Source organism: Melanerpes formicivorus, unplaced genomic scaffold (genome assembly GCF_026170545.1).
Source record: "Melanerpes formicivorus ecotype bairdi unplaced genomic scaffold, bMelFor1.0.p_v2 SCAF_95, whole genome shotgun sequence".
NCBI classification, from domain to species: domain Eukaryota; kingdom Metazoa; phylum Chordata; class Aves; order Piciformes; family Picidae; genus Melanerpes; species Melanerpes formicivorus.
The window spans coordinates 636114-654037 of record NW_027142447.1 but is presented as its reverse complement, the minus strand read 5'-3'; the positions used below and the strand labels follow the sequence as shown (position 1 = coordinate 654037).

At 43.4% G+C, this 17924-nt stretch overlaps 1 protein-coding gene across 6 annotated transcripts in view; it reads left to right on the top strand.

Moving 5' to 3' along the window:
- The window catches only part of STXBP5L (syntaxin binding protein 5L), a 252640-nt gene that overhangs the window by 219631 nt on the left and 15085 nt on the right, over nucleotides 1-17924 (top strand). For 3 of the 6 annotated variants that reach the window (XM_068165947.1, XM_068165952.1, XM_068165950.1), the window contains 2 exons: nucleotides 7496-7666; nucleotides 15491-15592. In XM_068165947.1, the coding sequence (XP_068022048.1) occupies nucleotides 7496-7666; nucleotides 15491-15592 (273 nt within the window). The remainder of the gene's footprint in view (nucleotides 1-7495; nucleotides 7667-15490; nucleotides 15593-17924) is intronic. The other 3 variants (XM_068165953.1, XM_068165951.1, XM_068165948.1) reach the window with 2 other exon arrangements.

Here is a 17924-nt window from a genome sequence, read left to right as displayed (position 1 = left end):
AATGGATGTATTAGCACTCTGCCAGTCCAAATACCTGTAATAGAGGGGAAAAAAGGCAACAAAAGGTGGCCAGCAGGTTAACTCTGCCAGCTGTTAAAGCAGAACAGACATGTGCTGTGTGATTATATTTCAAATGCAGAAAAGGGACTTCTAATTCTGCCAGATTTTCTATAAACCAAAAAAAAACCAACAACCCTAAACACAAAAGCCCTAGCTGATCTATATGCAAAATTGAACAAGCAAGTAGTTCAGAAGGGAAGGTAAGTGCTTGACATGGTCAATACGGTAACCTAACTGAAGCGTTTATAATCGATATGGTTAAGTGTAGCCACAATGGAAAGGCAGCAAAATTTGTTAGCTGAAACGGCAAAACAAGCAGTGAAACTTACCACACGTTCAAGAGTTGATAACAAAATGATAGGGAGCTGCTAGGCTCACAGTTTAACAGATATGCACTGTTCTTAAGTTCCCTGTCTTAACTGAAAGAAGAGTTCCTTACTTGAGGACTCTCAAAGGTAAGTTATTTTCCACTCCTTTCAAACAAAGCAAGCACATGTACACATCACATGTGCTCTTCCATTCTGTGATCTCTGTACATTTATCAGGTTCTAATGCTCTCCTGCTGGCAAATTCTGGGGCTCCACATAGATTTACAAGACCTGTCTGGACCTAGAGGTCCTCAGTAGTAAGTAACTTGGATTGAGATTGAGCTGTCACACAGACCCTTGTCTTTAAGCAAAGACTGGAGCATGAGGGAGGTGGTCTGATCGTTATGTTTGGATTTAAAGCAGCATCAGAAGTCTAATAACTAACCTGTTTGTACAAGCAGAAGAACATTTAGAAAGTAACAATTTGGCATGTATAATTATTTTGACAACAAAGTGATAGCAAAAGAAGGGTAAATAACTCCTCTCAATCAGAAGCTGTCAACTGTGAAATCTGGTTTTGTAGCATTAGACTAAGAATGAATGATTTATACTAGCTTATCTGTTGCAATAACCTGGTATGATATCTGTCAAAAAATCTACAGTGCATCGTGTTAACAAGTTTGAAAAGCCTTCTTAGGAGTGTTGGTTGCATATAAATTATGTGCAAGCTTAATTGTATTTGGAATGCCTGATTTGACCATGCCTGTGCCGTTTTCTGTTGAGCGTTTGCAAGCAACTTATATACATGGATGGAATGGTGCTAGCCTAATCATTTCAGACTTTATTACCACTAGTTAAAAACAATGTATTGAATAATCAGGGGCAGACTCTCTGGAAGAATCTGACTATAACAGACTGCAAACTCTCTCCTTGTCATTATCTTGCTTTCTGTTTGTTCATTTCAGATGGAAATGTGGAGTTTTGTGTAGAAGGTCTCCAGCTCCTATATGTCATGCTTTATTTTTGTCATGTTCAAGATGAAAAAATGTTTCCAGTCCAAGCTTTTTGAAGAATTTTCTGTGTCTGGAAACAGAATTAAACTCAGATATTTGGTTTTTTTTCCACCTTGAAAATGCAGGTCTACAGCTACTAACAAGAAGTGTTCAGGACTAGTTCTTAATATCCAGGGTGATCTTGTGGTTCATGCACGCCACTTGCGTGTTTCAGTGCAGATCTCTGATGTCCCACGTGCCATGCTGCTGTTTCAGAATTGAATCAAGTTTTCTGTCTGTGTTTTCCTGTTCAATGCTCAAAGCATGGCAACAATTCATGTTACATTGTTCTGTTGAGGCAGCTGAGTGCCAGGCGCTGTTTGAGGTACTAGCGTGGTGTTAAATGGTCACTAGAAACTCAGCTGAGGGGCAGAGTTAGATCCAAGTAGTCCCCAGTTTCCCCACTGTTCTCAGGTAACAAAGTTAGATTTGTTTTTACATTTGCACTGCCAGGTTTGGGTTTTCAGATGTTTGGGTTTCCAGAGGTGGCTTTGTGACATGTATTCCTACTGTTCTTCATTTGGAGAGTGTTTATTTGGTGTTTCAGTTTCATTGTTCATAATTGCAGGCAGTTCTTTAAAGGGGGTTCTGCTAGTGACAAAGTGCTTAGCATTTTCAACCAACTTCACAGTATTTTGTATACAAATAAATGTGTTCACCCTGCTGTCAAAAAAAACCCCACAACCATACACACATACCTCCCACCAAAAAACCCACTGGGTTATCAGCACCTTATAGTCTCAGTGTGGACCTAAATGTCCTAGTAGTATGTCAATAGGGCAGTTCATCCTTCCTCTTCAAACTGGTGAAGATATCATAGCATCAGTCAGGGTTGTAAGGGACCACAAGGATCGTCTAGTTCCAACCCCCCTGCCATGGGCAGGGACACCCCACACTAGATCAGGCTGGACAGAGCCTCATCCATCCTGCTCTTAAACACCTCCAGGGATGGGGCCTCAACCACCTCCCTGGACAACCTATTCCAGGGCTTCACCACTCTCACCTTGAAGAACTTCCTCCTCATGTCAAATACAGCCTTTTGCTGGCAATATGTTTTCACTAACCTCTTCTGCTAGGGCTCACACCTCCTCTCCTGCCTGGTTGACAGAACTGCACCAAGGGAAAACTGTGATCCTGACTTTTTAAGGGATTTTCTTCTAAGAATAATTTGTTAAAAGTTGAAGGTGTCAGGCTGTGTTGGCATTACTTTTACACCAATGTGGAGGGGTTTATGTGCCAACCTGAGACTGTTCTTTGGGCCACTGGCACAGTTTGGGGATCTCTTCTCTTGATTTAGATGTGCATCTCTCTGCTGTGTAAAGAAAACAAGATTAGTCACATCCATAATTATTACCCCACATCTAATTTATAGATAATACACACACAGTAGAAATAGATGGAATTTTCCTCTCTTTAATGGCAGAGATCATATTCCTCAATGGTTGTTGAGGACATTCTTTGGGACTTATTTTTCAGGTTCTTTCTGCTCCCCATTAAAACATCTTCCTCTGGTCCTCTTGCCTGCTCTTGTATTGATTACTTCCTTTCAACTTCCAGTGCTCTTATAACGCTTCTAGTTGTGTTTAGATTCCTTTGTTCTCAGACCATTAGTAAGGGCTGGTTTTGAGACAGTTTTTGTGTGAATTTTCCCCTTTGCTAGAACTGGGAAAAGAAAAGGTGGTTCTTATGTTTTTGATTCATCATGTCTAGTGTAACACAGCTTGATAGGCAGTAACAGCAACTGCATGTTTCTCCTTCCTTGATGACATCTTTTAGTGCATTTGTTTTGAACAAGGATTCAGCTCTTTGCTGGCAAATTGTTGGTTGCCTTTGCTTTCTGCAGAGGTCACCAAGTAGTTTAAAACAGGTCATTGTGACAAAGCAGGCTGTGTAATATATACATGTTAGTGTGTGCAAACTAAAATCAGTATGTGTATATAGAATACTCTCCCTGTCTGTGTAATACTCCTTCAAAACCTTCATTTGAGGATGTCCAGCTGCTACCATGCATCTCTCTCATAAGCCATCCCTCAATAGTTTCATCAAGCTCACAGTAACTAATACTACTTCAGAACACAGAATTAACCAGGTTGGAAAAGACCTTCAAGATCATCAAGTCCAGCCTATCACCCAACACCATCTAATCAACTAAACCATGGCAACAATGCCTCATCCAGTCTCTTCCTAAACACCTCCAGTGATGGTGACTCCACCACCTCCCTGGGCAGCACATTCCAATGGGCAATCTCTCTTGCTGGGAAGAATTTCTTCCTAACATCCAGCCTAAACCTCCCCTGGTGCAGCTTGAGACTGTGTCCTCTTGTTCTGGTGCTGGTTGCCTGGGAGAAGAGACCAACCCCCACCTGGCTACAGCCTCCCTTCAGGTAGTTGTAGACAGCAAGAAGGTCTCCCCTGAGTCTCCTCTTCTCCAGGCTAAGCAACCCCAGCTCCCTCAGCCTCTCCTCACAGGGCTGTGCTTCAAACCTCTCCCCGGCTTTGTTGCCCTTTTTTGCCCTTGTCAGCAACTCAACATCTTTCCTAAACTGAGGGTCCCAGAACTGGACACAGGACTCAAGGTGTGGCCTAACCAGTGCTGAGTACAGGGCACAATGAGCTCCCTGCTCCTGCTGGCCACACTGTTCCTGACAGAGGCCAGGGTGCCATCACGTCACTGGTGTTTTGTGTGACACTGACCTTCCTTCAGCACAGTTCTCTTTCCTAAGGAGTTTTTGGGGTGCACACTGCACTGCATGCTGCAACTTGGAAGCAGCATTTTTAACTTGTGTGGGTAATGCCATGAGTCCAGACACTGGCAGACAACCAGGACCTGCACATGGGCAACGCTGGAGACTTTTGTCTCATGAAATTCTTGTCTGCATATCTTAATACATCTTAGATACAATGTTTTACTAGCTGCTTTATTAAGTGGGTGAAGTTAAATCGGTATAAAATGGACTAATACATTGTAGCACGGAGTAATCTGCTGTGATTACTTCCTACGGCTTGCCCCAGCCATACATCTTTAAATTAGTGAACAGAATAGCTCCAAATTGAGCTGCAGCTATTTAGCTCATTATCCACAGATGGGAAAAGACTCATTGCAGTAGCACTCACAAATATTTCACCACATTTAGTACTTGGAAGGATATGCCTGCAGCTTCCAGGATCAGGCTTGATTTTTTTTGTTGTTTCCTTATCTTTTTGTTCTCTGCACTAGAACTGCCTTTGTTTATTTGGAAAGGCATTGTCAAAAGAGCTAAAGGGGTTTAGGTGCCCAGATCCTACTGATTGGTTATATTTCTCTTGGAACATTGGAGTTAACTGATGCAAGCAAGCGTGCCAAGAGAAACACAGCAGCATCTCTCTTAAAATTTGGCATAGTGAGTAGGAGCGCAGATGAATTGTGCCCATTCTGTGCAATGTTCAGACAAAGGGACTCTCAAATGTTGTTGCTGTTTCTATAGAATGTGATTCTTTTTCACTCTGTTATGTTCCTCACCACTTCCTAGGATCCCCCTGGAGATAATTAGATACCATGCTGAAACTCCTTCACACAAACTGAATTCTGAAGAAAGGAAGCAGCTGGATGAGGATGTGTCTGTTGCTGAGGCTGAGCAGTCAGCCTGTGCCCTTGAACAAAGCCCCTGATCTCAAAGGACTCTCTACTGAAATATATGAATAGTTGCAGCATGTTTTGGAAAATTCCATAACTCCAAGTTGAATGAATCATCCACATCAGCTTTATGTCTGCTGTTAGCTCAGTTAATAGCCCTGTATTAAGAAACATGATAAGAACTGGGAAAGTTGTGTCTCCTACAGAGCCACCTCTTTTTGAAGTGCAGGCACCAAACTGCTTCCTAAACGACAATTCTGAACAATTCTTTCCTGTTTTGTGCATTAGGACTGAACTGCTTTCACGTGGAAAGGACATGACTTACACAGTGGAAGACTACCTATAATAGCATCCTATATGCTGCATTCAGTTAGAGTGTCCCTGTGCTGTATTTAATATAGCATCTGTTTGATCATTTGAATATAGAAATAGCTTCTCATCACGTGCAGCAGAGCTCTCTTGGCATGGTATTCAAGAAGTAAATTTATCTTAGTATATTATCAATCATATTTTTGATTTGTATTGTGTCCAAGGGAGAGAGTTAACCCAATGTGGTACTTCCATACAGAATTGTCAAGGCTGGTCTAATTCTCAGGTATAAATAACCTGACATTTACAATTAAGGTAGAAACTCCAAGCTTCTCCTTGCCTACAGTATTGAGCTTCCATAGTTTTGAATAGAAATAGTGTGCTTGCATGAGTCTGAACTTTTGTTGTTCTTATTAGCTCCTGTTTACCTAAATTAGCAAGTATAAGTTACCTGCTGACCAAAACTAATTCAATTATACCTGGGTGTGTGCTCTTTCATACATTGAGGGGGAAATTGTGTTCAGTAATTATCATAGAATAGAAGCACAGAATCATTAAGGTTGGAAAAGACATAGACTAGACCAGACCAGACCACCAGACCAGGTCAGGTTGGAAGAGACCTTCAAGATCATCACGTCCAACCCATCAACCAATCCAACCCACCTAAACAACTAACCCATGGCACCAAGCACCCCATCAAGTCTCCTCCTGAACACCTCCAATGATGGAGACTCCACCATCTCCCTGGGCAGCCCATTCCAATGGGCAATCACTCTCTCTATGTAGAACTTCTTCCTAACATCCAACCTAAACCTCCCCTTGCACAGCCTGAGACTGTGTCCTCTTGTTCTGGTGCTTTCTGCCTGGGAGAAGAGACCAACCCCCACCTGTCTACAACCTCCCTTCAGGTAGTTGTAGAGAGCAATAAGGTCACCCCTGAGTCTCCTCTTCTCCAGGCTAAGCAACCCCAGCTCTCTCAGTCTCTCCTCATAGGGCTTGTGTTCCAAAACCCTCACCAACTTCATTTCCCTTCTCTGGACTCATTCCAGCAACTCAACCTCCTTCCTAAACTGAGGGGCCCAGAACTGGTCACAGGACTTGAGGTGCAGCCTATTCTGCAATCATCAAGTCCAACGGCCAGCCCAACCCAACCCTGCCCACTAAACCACTTCCCAGAGTACCTTGTCTACATGCTTTTTGAACCCCTCCAGGAATGGTGACTCCACCACCTCCCTGGGCAGCCTGTTCCAATGCCTGACCACTCTTCCAGTAAAGAATTTCCAGTAAGGAAATTTTTCCTGACATCCAATCTAAATCTTCCCTGATACAACTTGAGGCCATTTCCTCTTGTCGTGTCACTTGATACTAGAGTGAAGAGACTGACTTCCATCTCAATGCAACCTCCTTCCAGTTGGTAGTAGAGTGTGGCAGGGCCTCCCCCTAAGCCTTCTCTTGTCCAGACTAAACAACCCTCAGTGCCCTTTCACAAGGTCTGCTCTCCAGATCCTTCACCAGCTTCATTGCCCTTCTCTGGATCCACTGTAGCACCTCAATGTCTTGCTTGTAGTAAGGTCCCTAAAACTGAACCCAATACTCAATGTGTGGCCTCACCAGTACTGAGTACAAGGTCGAAATCACTTCTCTACTCTGCTGGCCACACTATTCCTGATACAGGCCATGATGGTTTTGGTGTTCTTGGCAGTCAGGTGCCTATCTTATGTGGCTTTGAGTCAGGTAGGGAAGATGTCTAGCTCTAAATTCTGTCCTGTAAAAAGCTTTTGTGAGAGCAAAAAGGAAAGATAGTGTTCAAATTTATTTGGTATCTGTTAGGAGACACAACATGAGGGATGAGAGTGTTACCAGCAGTGTCTTGAGAATTTGTCTTTGGACCTAGGGCAGCCAAATGCTGTGGGATCTGCAGCTGTAGTCACACATGCCAGGTCTGCTTCCCTTGTGTTTTATGTCAAAGCATACCTTAAAGACCTGGTGAGTTGTTCTTACAACTGCGTGCTGGGCTGGTAAAACAAGTAAGGAGTTAGAAAAGTTGATTTAACCCATTCTTCAATATCAGAACATCCATCTCTCCTCCTCTCCTCCATTCTGAATTTTGGGAGCTGGCACTTTACCTAGCACTTGTTGCATTCACTTTCCAGATCATGTGAATGGTCACTGTACAAGTCCAACATCCCAGAGCTGCAGCTCAGGAAAACGACTTTCCAGCGCGGATGTCTCAAAAGCAAACCGCCGCGGGCCTGGGAGGCCCCCCTTCAGAAAAGCACAGTCTGCAGCCTGCATGGAGATTTCTCTCCCAGTCACCACAGAAGGTGGGTGGCAATGAATATTTCACAAGGTGTTTGTGATATTTCTCACTGGATGTGGAAGCAAATGAAGTTTAGCATGATCCTTGTCCTAGTCCCTGCCCTGAACTGCTGTCTTCAGCTGACTGTTTAGAGGTGGAATAACCCCTGTGTGCTACTGTTGTTACTAACCAAGCCTGCTCCTGAGCTCTGTGCTGCCTAGGGGTGCAGTATGCTGAACTTCACTCAACTCTTAGAGCTGTCTGCTCACCTGTGTGGATCAGGTGCTTTGGTCCTGAGAAGCAATTGTTCATAGGAACTTACATACAGTTATTGTGACAGCTGGTACTTACTAGCATTTTAAAGTCTTGTCTCTACTTACCAAGTCTGATAATCATTTCTAGAGTGTGAGTTCAGGTTTTGCATCTATCTATCGATCTATCTATCTATCTATCTACCTACCTATCTATCCATCCATCCGTATATCTATCCATCTATCTATCTATTTATCTATCCCTATATCTATCTATTAATTTATTGGTAGTGAAATTCCACAATCCCTGTCCACTGCTTACAGGCAAATTATAGACCATAATCTAATACTTTTTTAAACATTTATTTATGTATGTGTATTAAGTTTCCTGCTTCAATGCCTTCAAATCTTAACCTACCTGAACACAGAGTCTCAATGGAGCTGAGATACAAAGTGGGCCACTCATGGCAATGCATTGTGCTTAAAACTTAGAATAAGATCATTATAATTTCAGCAGATCCTTTAAGCAGAAGCATTCCACACATGCATTTTTCTTCAGTCTTGATAGTGTTCCTGCTCTGCTGTTTGTGTCCTTAACTCTTGTCTCCCATGCCTCCAGCTTAAACAGCTTTCTGTACTGGGTTACATTATCCAACTCCCTTTGCGCTGAAGCAGATGATCTAGATTTCTGAATTTACCAGTCAAGTATTAACCTTCTGCAGAGGAACAGGGTCAAAAACTTGGGGAGCAGTGACATTTCAACTGACACTGCTCTTTCTTCAGTGACCATCCAACAGTCTCTCCTTTAGGAGAACGTTACACGGTCATGGACTCTTCAAAGGTTGAGTCAGGCTGAACAGCGTCAGTGTTAAATCACATTGCAGACTTCCTAGAACACAAAGTGTAATCTTCAGCACTCATGAAGAATTAACCCTGTTTACACTCTACACCTACTGTAAATTTCAGTTTTAACTTGGATTAATTAAAGGCTCCTGTGTCAACATTGTGCTAAAGCAGATTTACAGAGCTCCAACTCGGTTATGGTAAGTACGATTGTCGTAGAGCAGCTTGTGCTGGAAAATACATCCCTGCCACGGTGGGGTTCTTTGCTGTGTGGTTTTCTTCACCCTACATAGTACCAAACTCTTCTGGAACTCTTGTATGCAGGTAATGCTGCAGCATCAGCATTACCTGTACATAACCAGCCCATGGTGGCTGCTTAATTCTTTTGTGCTGCTCTGTTTCCTCTTCCCTCCCATCCTCTCAGAGCAAGTAGGGTCTCTAGCAGGCAGCACCTACAACCCCCCAAGGTCCCACTGACCCTTGTGTACAAAATATTTAGTGATAGAATGATAGTTTTAATGGCATGGGGATGTTTTCTGGGTATCTGATGCATATTTACATGCATCTTGAATTTCTAGACAACTGTTTTGGCATTTGTTTTGATGTATTCCTGAAAGGGTTTATACTAAACATAATCGCTTCATAGAATCATTTTGGTTGGAAAAGACCTTTAAGGTCAAGTCTTAAGCTCAACCATTACCTCACTCTACCAAGGCTGGTACTAAACCATGTCACTAGGCACCACAACTCTGCCTCTTCAAAATACCTGCAGGAATGGGGATTCAACCATCTCCCTGGGGAGCCTGTTCCAGAGAACCCTTTCAGTGAAGAAGTTTCATCTAATAGCCGACCTAAACCTCCCCTGTTGCAACTTCTTCTTGTCCTTATTATTAGAAAGGAGAGACCAACCCCCACCTGACTTTTCACACTTTGACCAACACCCACCTCACTACAACCTCCTTTTAGGTAGTTGTAGAGAGTGAGAAGGTCTCCCCCTGAACCTCCTTTACTCCAAACTAAACAAGCCCAGTTCCCTCAGCTGCTGTGGTGGATGGTTGTATGATCCTTTAAAGATTCTTTGGCTGTGAGAGAAAAGGAAGTTAATAAGTTAGAAGGTTTGAGAAAGACTATGCAGAGAATCTAATAATTCCTTCCAAACTGTGCATCTGGCTTTGATCAAAACCTTCAAATTGGGCTGTTAGGCCGCACCTTGAGTCCTGTGTCCAGTTCTGGGCCCCGCAGTTTAGGAAAGATGTTGAGTTGCTGGAAGGTGTCCAGAGAAGGGCAACAACGCTGGGGAGGGGTTTGGAACACAGCTCTGTGAGGAGAGGCTGAGGGAGCTGGGGTTGCTTAGCCTGGAGAAGAGGAGGCTCAGGGAAGACCTTCTTGCTGTCTCCAACTACCTGAAGGGAGGTTGTAGCCAGGTGGGGATTGGTCTCTTCTCCCAGGCAAGCAGCACCAGAACAAGAGGACACAGTCTCAAGCTGCACCAGGGGAGGTTTAGGCTGGATGTTAGGAAGAAATTCTACACAGAGAGAGTGATTGGCCATTGGAATGTGCTGCCCAGGGAGGTGTTGGAGTCACCATCACTGGAGGTGTTTAGGAGGAGACTTGATGGGGTGCTTGGTGCCATGGTTTAGTTGATTAGGTGGTGTTGGATGATAGGTTGGATGTGATGATCTTGAAGGTCTCTTCCGGCCTGGCCTGGCCTGTTCTGTTCTGTTCTGTTCTGTTCTATTCTATTCTATTCTATTCTATTCTATCCTATCCTATCCTATCCTATCCTATCCTATCCTATCCTATCCTATCCTATCCTATCCTATCCTATCCTATCCTATCCTATCCTATCCTACTCTATTCTATTCTATTCTATTCTACAAGAATAAAGAAGTCCTCCCTGTGCTAAGTATTTATTTGCTATTTAGGAGTATATGCTGCAAGAAACAACAGATCTATTGAAAGACATGGTTCTTTTTTTTTCATGTTCTCATATGGTGAACCCCCAAGATAGCTATTTTGTGTCCTCTCTAGAGAGGTAGTATTTCAAGTTAGCATTTGGGAGGATTTTGTTATCCTACCTGAGTAGAATTTTGGCTAGAGATTGCTATCACAGCAGTGTTAAGCACTTCTAATAAGTAATAATTTCAGAAGCCCACGTGGGTGGGTGGATGGCTCTTTACCTTTTCTTAAGCCTGTCTCTGAGGCACTGGTAACATTTGCAGGTATTTTTACTAATGTTTCCACATCCTGCTCTCTGCAACCACTTCTAATTGATTTGATTAAAAAGATAATATGTTTTGGTGACTAATCATAAGGCACCTATTAGAATCAATCTCCTCCTCTCGCCCTGGATTTCAGACTCTACTTATTTCAGTCTGATCTTTGGGTGCAGTAGGAATTGGCTGTCCAACGTTCTCATCAAGTGTATTTTCAGGCAACTTTCACACAATAAATTCTTCTGACTTCATTCTTGTTAGCTGATTGTTAAGGTTTTGCTGACTCTTACCCCTTTCCATGTGCAGAAGGATTCCTGATATAGGAAAGCATTTCTGAAAGAATGCCTTTGCAATGATGAATCATAGGGAGAAGAAAGGAGGGAGGGGGGCTGTCTTGTTTTCTGCTGGCCAAAATGTTGCAAACTGTTCAGTCTCAAACAATGCTGATGTTTCTGGAGCACTCAGAGAACAATTCAAAAGCCAGGTAACAGCAGCAGAGGAGTGGTGTCTGTGCTTGCATGGCTCCTGTCTTTCCCAGAGTTCTCATCTATCCTGGAGAAATTTGAAAAGCTCTAAAGCTTTTTAAACTCAAGTAGGTTTTATTCCAAGCTGAAGGCTACTGGTATTTCTTCCCCCTCTGCCCCCCAACCCCATAGCTTGCTGTGGTCATGTTTTTGTCAATAATTACTCAGACATTTTACAGGATCAGAGGATGTTAGGGGTTGGAAGGGACCTCTGGACATCTTCAAGTGCAACCCCCCCCCCCCCCCGCTGCCAGAGCAGGACCATAGAATCTAGTGCAGGCTGCACAGGAACACATACAGACAGGTCTTGAAAGTTTCCAGAGAAGGAGACTCCACAACCCCTCTGGGCAGCTTGTTCCAGTGCTCTGTGACCCTTATAGTAAAGAGGTTCTTCCTTATGTTGAGGTGGAACTTCCTGCGCTGTGGTTTACACCCATTGCTTCTTGTCCTGTCACAGGGCACAAGTGAGAAGAGACTGTCCCTGAGGAGCCCTCAGATATTTATGTACATTTATTAGTTCCCCTCTCAGTCTTCTCCAGATTCAAAATCCCCAGGGCTCTTAGGCAGTGCTCCAGTCCCTTAATCATCCTAACAACCCTCCACTGGATTCTCTCAAGTAGATCCCTGTCCCTCCTGAACTGGGGAGCCCAAAACTGGATGCAATATTCCAGGTGAAGTCTCACTAGGGCAGATAAGGGGGGTTGGGGGTTAGAGAAGGACCTCCCTTGATAATACAGCACTTCTGAAATACCATTTATGCTATTTACAATGCTACATGTTGTCTTGTAGGATCTTCCAGCTTCACACATGTAATGTTCTCTCAGCTATACCAATAAATTCTGTAGCTGTTCAATATGGTCAATATCTCATTTTAGCAAGAAACTAGAACTTTACAAGTTCTTAATAGCATATTATTGATTCTAAACAATGTTGTTTTCACCTGCCTTTGATTAAGCTCTTTCTTCCTTGCAATAACAGAAGAATTTATTTGCCTTGTAAACAAACCCACAATATGCAGGAAATTCCACTGCTGACCTTCTATACTTCTGGTCCTTTGTGACCAGAAGTCTCTGAGATTTCAGTGATTCTGAGAGTTAGTGATTATATATCTTAGATATTTCTTGTGCAGGGTGGAAACTTAAGGGGCTTTTTCATCATCAAGCTGAGACTATGCTTTTAATGATCAAGGACAATAAAAAATACACATCTATGCACATGATTCTGAGTCAAGAAATTCCTTGCAGACATTCTGTTCCATGGTAACATCCTGTAGAACGGGAATTTGTTTTGTTTCCAAGCTTAGAGGATTTTCTTGCAGGCTGTAGACATTTGCACTGATCATGTCTTAGAATAGAAATAGAATAGAATTAACCAGGTTGGAAAAGACCTTTGAGATCATCGAGTCCAACCTATCACCCAACACCAAACTAAACCATGGCACCAAGCGCCCCATCCAGTCTCTTCCTAAACAACCTTCAGTGATGGTGACTCCACCACCTCCCTGGGCAGCCTGTTCTAATGGGCAATCTCTCTTTCTGTGAAGAACTCCTTCCTAACATCCAACCTAAACCTCCCCTGGTGCAGCTTGAGACTGTGTCCTCTTGTTCTGGTGCTGGCTACCCAGGAGAAGAGACCAACCCCCCACCTGGCTACAACCTCCCTTCAGGGAGTTGTAGACAGCAATAAGGTCTCCCCTGAGCCTCCTCTTCTCCAGGCTAAGCAACCCCAGCTCCCTCAGCCTCTCCTCACAGGGCTGTGCTCAAGGCCTCTCCCCAGCCTCGTTGCCCTACTCTGGACATGTTCAAGTCTCTCAATGTCCTTCTTAAACTGAGGGGCCCAGAACTGGACACAGGACTCAAGGTGTGGCCTAACCAGTGCAGAGTACAGGGGCACAATGACTTCCCTGCTCCTGCTGGCCACGCTGTTCCTAATGCAGGCCAAACTAGAACAGAATGGGTATTTTAAGTTGGGATTTAAGTTCTAGAGGATTGCAATGTCTTTGACTAAAAAATGTACATCCAAACTTTTAACCTGTATCCAAACAGAGCTCTTAGTGATCTGGATGTGAAGGCAGTTTGCTCGTGTAAGTCAAGGGAAGTGATTCATACAACTGAGTATGGAAGTTGGATGGTTTACTTGCTGCTCGTGTTTTCATCATGCCATAAAAATGCTTAGTTCTGTTTCAGTATGAAGAAAATGCTTCCCTGTTCGGCTCTAAGAGAACCCCTCTGGGTTTAAAACATGCTGAACTAAAACCTAAGCCTGAACTTTACCATATTCTGGAAATAACAAAATGAAGATTGAAATCTGGTGACCTGAATGGGTTTTCTCTTTCAGGCCTCTATTTGCCCTCATTTACATCAGCCTTGTACCAGTACGATTTCAGGAGGCCATTCAGGTTACACTGCTGTACCTGAAGCATCTCCAGGGCAATACCTTAGGGAACTTTTCCCAGGGAGGGCCATGCATCCCATGCCCCTTGTAGGCACAGATGCAGCCCCCCTGTTCTGCATGCTGTGCAAGCAGCATAGTCATAGGCTTTTCAACGGAGTTTTAGGGAAAGTTATTTGACTTGATCCAGTTAAATTCCAGACTATTATCACACTGTTTGTGTTTACAACCTGTGCTGCTTTCTAGTGGATTGCTTTATGTGGAATGGAGTGGTGCTAATAGAATGAGCTTGAAGATGTCTTTAGCAGTGTGGTTAAACGTGTGAAGCCCCTGCAGTGTCACTTCCCACCCCTTTTTCCTCTGCGTGGCTGAAGCATTGCCGTCAGTAGTGTGGTTTGGTCTCTGTGTCTAATACTGTCACTGTGTGCAAATTTGTGTTTGAAGTCTAACTCCTTTACTGTGTGCTCACACTGGCAAGCAGATCTTTGCATGCTTTCCTGACTATATAATTTTTTTGTTAAGTGACAGATTTCTCAACACAACTTTAAGATGCTGAACCTTAAACTGGCAGCTGTTTTAAAAGTTACATCTGATGTTTGAGGCTAAAACTTGTAGAGATCTCCAAATGAGGAGGATATAAAAGGCCTAATTTTGTTTCCAGACCGCGTCCATTCCAAAAAGGGGCAATTTTTGTGCATGTTTTATAAGCAGATCAATTAGTCAGTGTGTTAACACCAGGAAAGGACCCATAAATAGCATCCAAGACACTGACAGTCGATTGCAAAACTCTTTAGTAATGAACATAAATATTTGAAGTGAAAATGTCACTGGCAGGGTGGTTTTTTGTTCATTCCTCATAAGGGATGCTTGTACTTCCATGATTCCTGGCTTTAAAAAGACTGCTTTTTGCTTCTGTCTAAATGCAAACCCCACTGCTTTAGATTAATCACAATGGTGATTTCTGGGAAGAGGTGAAAGGGAAGGAGGTGTTCCCCTTACCAATCCTGTGGTGCAGCTGAGAACAGAGAAGTCAGAACATGCCCTTGAAGGTGTCATATATGTTTTCATTAATAGCTTCCCTCCTGGCTTGTTTGTTTAGTTTTCTTTAAATTCCAGGGGAAAGTAAGGGAATTCCTTTCTGTTTAGAGCAAATAAAATGAAAAGTTAAAAGTTAAAGCAAACAAACATCTCTGCAGTTTGTAAAGGTAACAGTTTGAAAGACAGGGAATCATTTAGTCAGAGTACCTATTAAATTCTCAGAATGCTCCCCTCTCCTGACTCAAAATCCTAACTTAAATCTTCTCCTAGACACCAGTGCACTGCCACATGACAGTGGCAGGACTGTCATAGTGTCATAGTATCATAGTACCAGTCAGGGTTGGAAGGGACCACACGGATCATCTAGTTCCAACCCCCCTGCCATGGGCAGGGACACCCCACACTAGATCAGCCTGGCCAGAGCCTCAGCCAGCCTGGTCTTAAACACCTCCAGGGATGGAAGGAAAGAGCTAGGACAGTAACTGCTAGGGCAGTAACTGCTCAGGGCTGCTTTGGTACAGATGTGATGACGAGGGTTGGCTCAATTGTTCTTGTCCTTTTGCAATGCATGCGGTTTTTGTGGCAGTAGGTTGCGTTTCCAGACGGGCAATGCTTCGGCAATTGCATCGAATCAGTTCATTCTCACACGACGAGCGTCACTGTACTGCTCACACATGGATGAACAAAGGTAAGACTCAGAAACACTGCCTTCATTTTTCCTCCTGGTGTGTGAGTTGAAGTGTCCTGTGTGTTTCTGTCCGTGAGTAATGAGTTAAAGGCTTGGTAGCTGCTCTTGAATCAGAAGCCTTCTCTTCACGTGCTGCTGTGTATAGCTGGTATTTAACAGTCAGTCCGGTGTGATGAAGGAACGTGGTTCCTCAGTTTCCATCTGCATCTCACTAACCCAAACCATGCACAGGACAAGGCTGAAAGAAAACACTTTGAAGAAAGCAGGACTGCTAGTAGGAGAGTAGTTGTGGTTACATTGTGTAGTCTCAACCCACGGCATGCAGCTTCTTGAAATGCACTGGCTGCAGATAATCACTGAAATCCAGAATGGTAGGGACCTCCATGGATCACCTAGTCCAATACCCCTGCTAAAGCAAGCTCACCTAGATCTGGTTGCAAGGAAACATGTTGTGGTGGTGAGAGAAGGTTCAGCTCTCCCTCCCCCACAAAGAAAGAAACCACATCTAGCTCAGTCAGAGGAGCAAAGCTATATTTACAAGCAGGATGAAATGCAAATGGATATATATACAATATACACAGTATTTACAACATATACAGAAATATACAGCAAGGAAAGTAATACAGAACAAAATTCCCTCCTCTGGACAGAGGAGGGTGCCCCCCTCTACTCCTTATCTCTCCCTACCTCTCTTTTTTTTTCCAAAAAAGATTAGAGAGAGAGAAAAAGTAATTAATAAGGAGGAAATTCTTGTTAGGCTCAAAAGCGCATGCAGGGATTAGTTCTCTTATCTGTTATCCAAGGTCAGCTCCGGCTAGTTGCTCAGAAGCAGACAGGCTGGAAAGGCAGAACAGACTGGAACAGAGACAGACTCAAACTGAACTAAAACTTAAAGTTGCCTTCTATCAATCTACCAATGAAATTCGTTTAGACCTATCTTTGTGTGACCGTTTGAGGCTGTGCCTTTAAGAAAGGGAATATGGTGGATGGAAGTTGGTAAACGAAAGAAGAATCTAAACTAATTTCATTGGTGAAGTGGGAGGAAGCACCTTCTGAACTGGGAGTGCAGGAAGGTATACTGGGCTTTCCAGCACTTTTCTGCAGTCTTGCTTCCGCTTTTCCTTTGGGCAGCAGCTTGCAGCTCCTGGGCTTTCTGCCAGGGCTTCGGCCTTGAAACTGATAAGGCCTGTATTAACTCCTTTCCAATTAACACAAACTGCTTCTAACTTTTTTTTCCTCTTTCTCTCTCTTTTCTAACCTACTCTGGGGAAAGGGGGGAGAGAGGGGAGAGCAGAGGTGGGGAACCCCCTCTCTGCTGAGGGGGGAACTCTCATTTCTGTGTTACTTTATTGTATATCTTTGTATATATTGTAAATATTGTAAATTTGTATATATTCCCCTGCATATCCTACATTGCTTTGTAAATATACAGCTCCACTGCTTTGCTAATTCAGCTGTGAGTTTTTTTTTTCCCTTCCCTTCAATTTTCTTTCCCTTTACTTTACAGGGGGGAGGGAGGAGGCTTCTTGGCCTTACTCTTCCAACCCCACGACACTTTGTTTTCAAAACATTCAGCCATAGTGTTCCAGCACTGTCCCTTTCTTAAAGGCACAGCCTAAAACAGTCACACATGTCCAGGCAGGTTTTGAAAGCCTGCAGAAAAGGAGACTCCCCAGCCTCTCTGGGCAGCCTGGCCCGGTGCTCTGCAACCCTCAAGGTAAAGGAAGGTTTTCCAAATGAAGTGCTTTCATGTTTCTCTGGGATACAATGGAGTCGTTTCTAACTAAAGAATTTGGGTCATAATCTCTTTGAGAAAGGAGTCCTATGGAACAGGCCTACACTAAATTTTATCCCAAAATCAAGGAAGAGTTGAGACTTCTTTAGAGCTAGCCAGTTGAGTCTGAAGGGGTTCTCAAACACTGGAATAGTCTCTTCAGGGAGGTGGTTGAATGCCCATCCCTGGAGGTGTTTCAAAGATGCAGAGATGTGGTTTTAAGGGACATGGTTTAGCACCAGACTTGGTAGAGTTAGAGAATGGTTGGACTCGATGATCTTAAAGGTGTTTTTCCAGCCGAAACGATTCTCTGTTTCAAAGTCACAAAGTGATTGAAGCCTTTTATAGGTTGTGGTTTGCTGTCCAGAGAATGCTCAATGACATCAAATCTTGACATGTGTCTTGCAGGTCTTTAGAATTTCAGTTTGAGCAGTGCGTTTAATAAAACCCAGCACAGTGTGTTCCCAAAAGTACCCCAAAGATTCTGTCTGTAACTGTCAGTTCTGCAAAGACATATTAGTTAACTGTACTGCACAGGAGTGAGGAACAGCTCTTGTT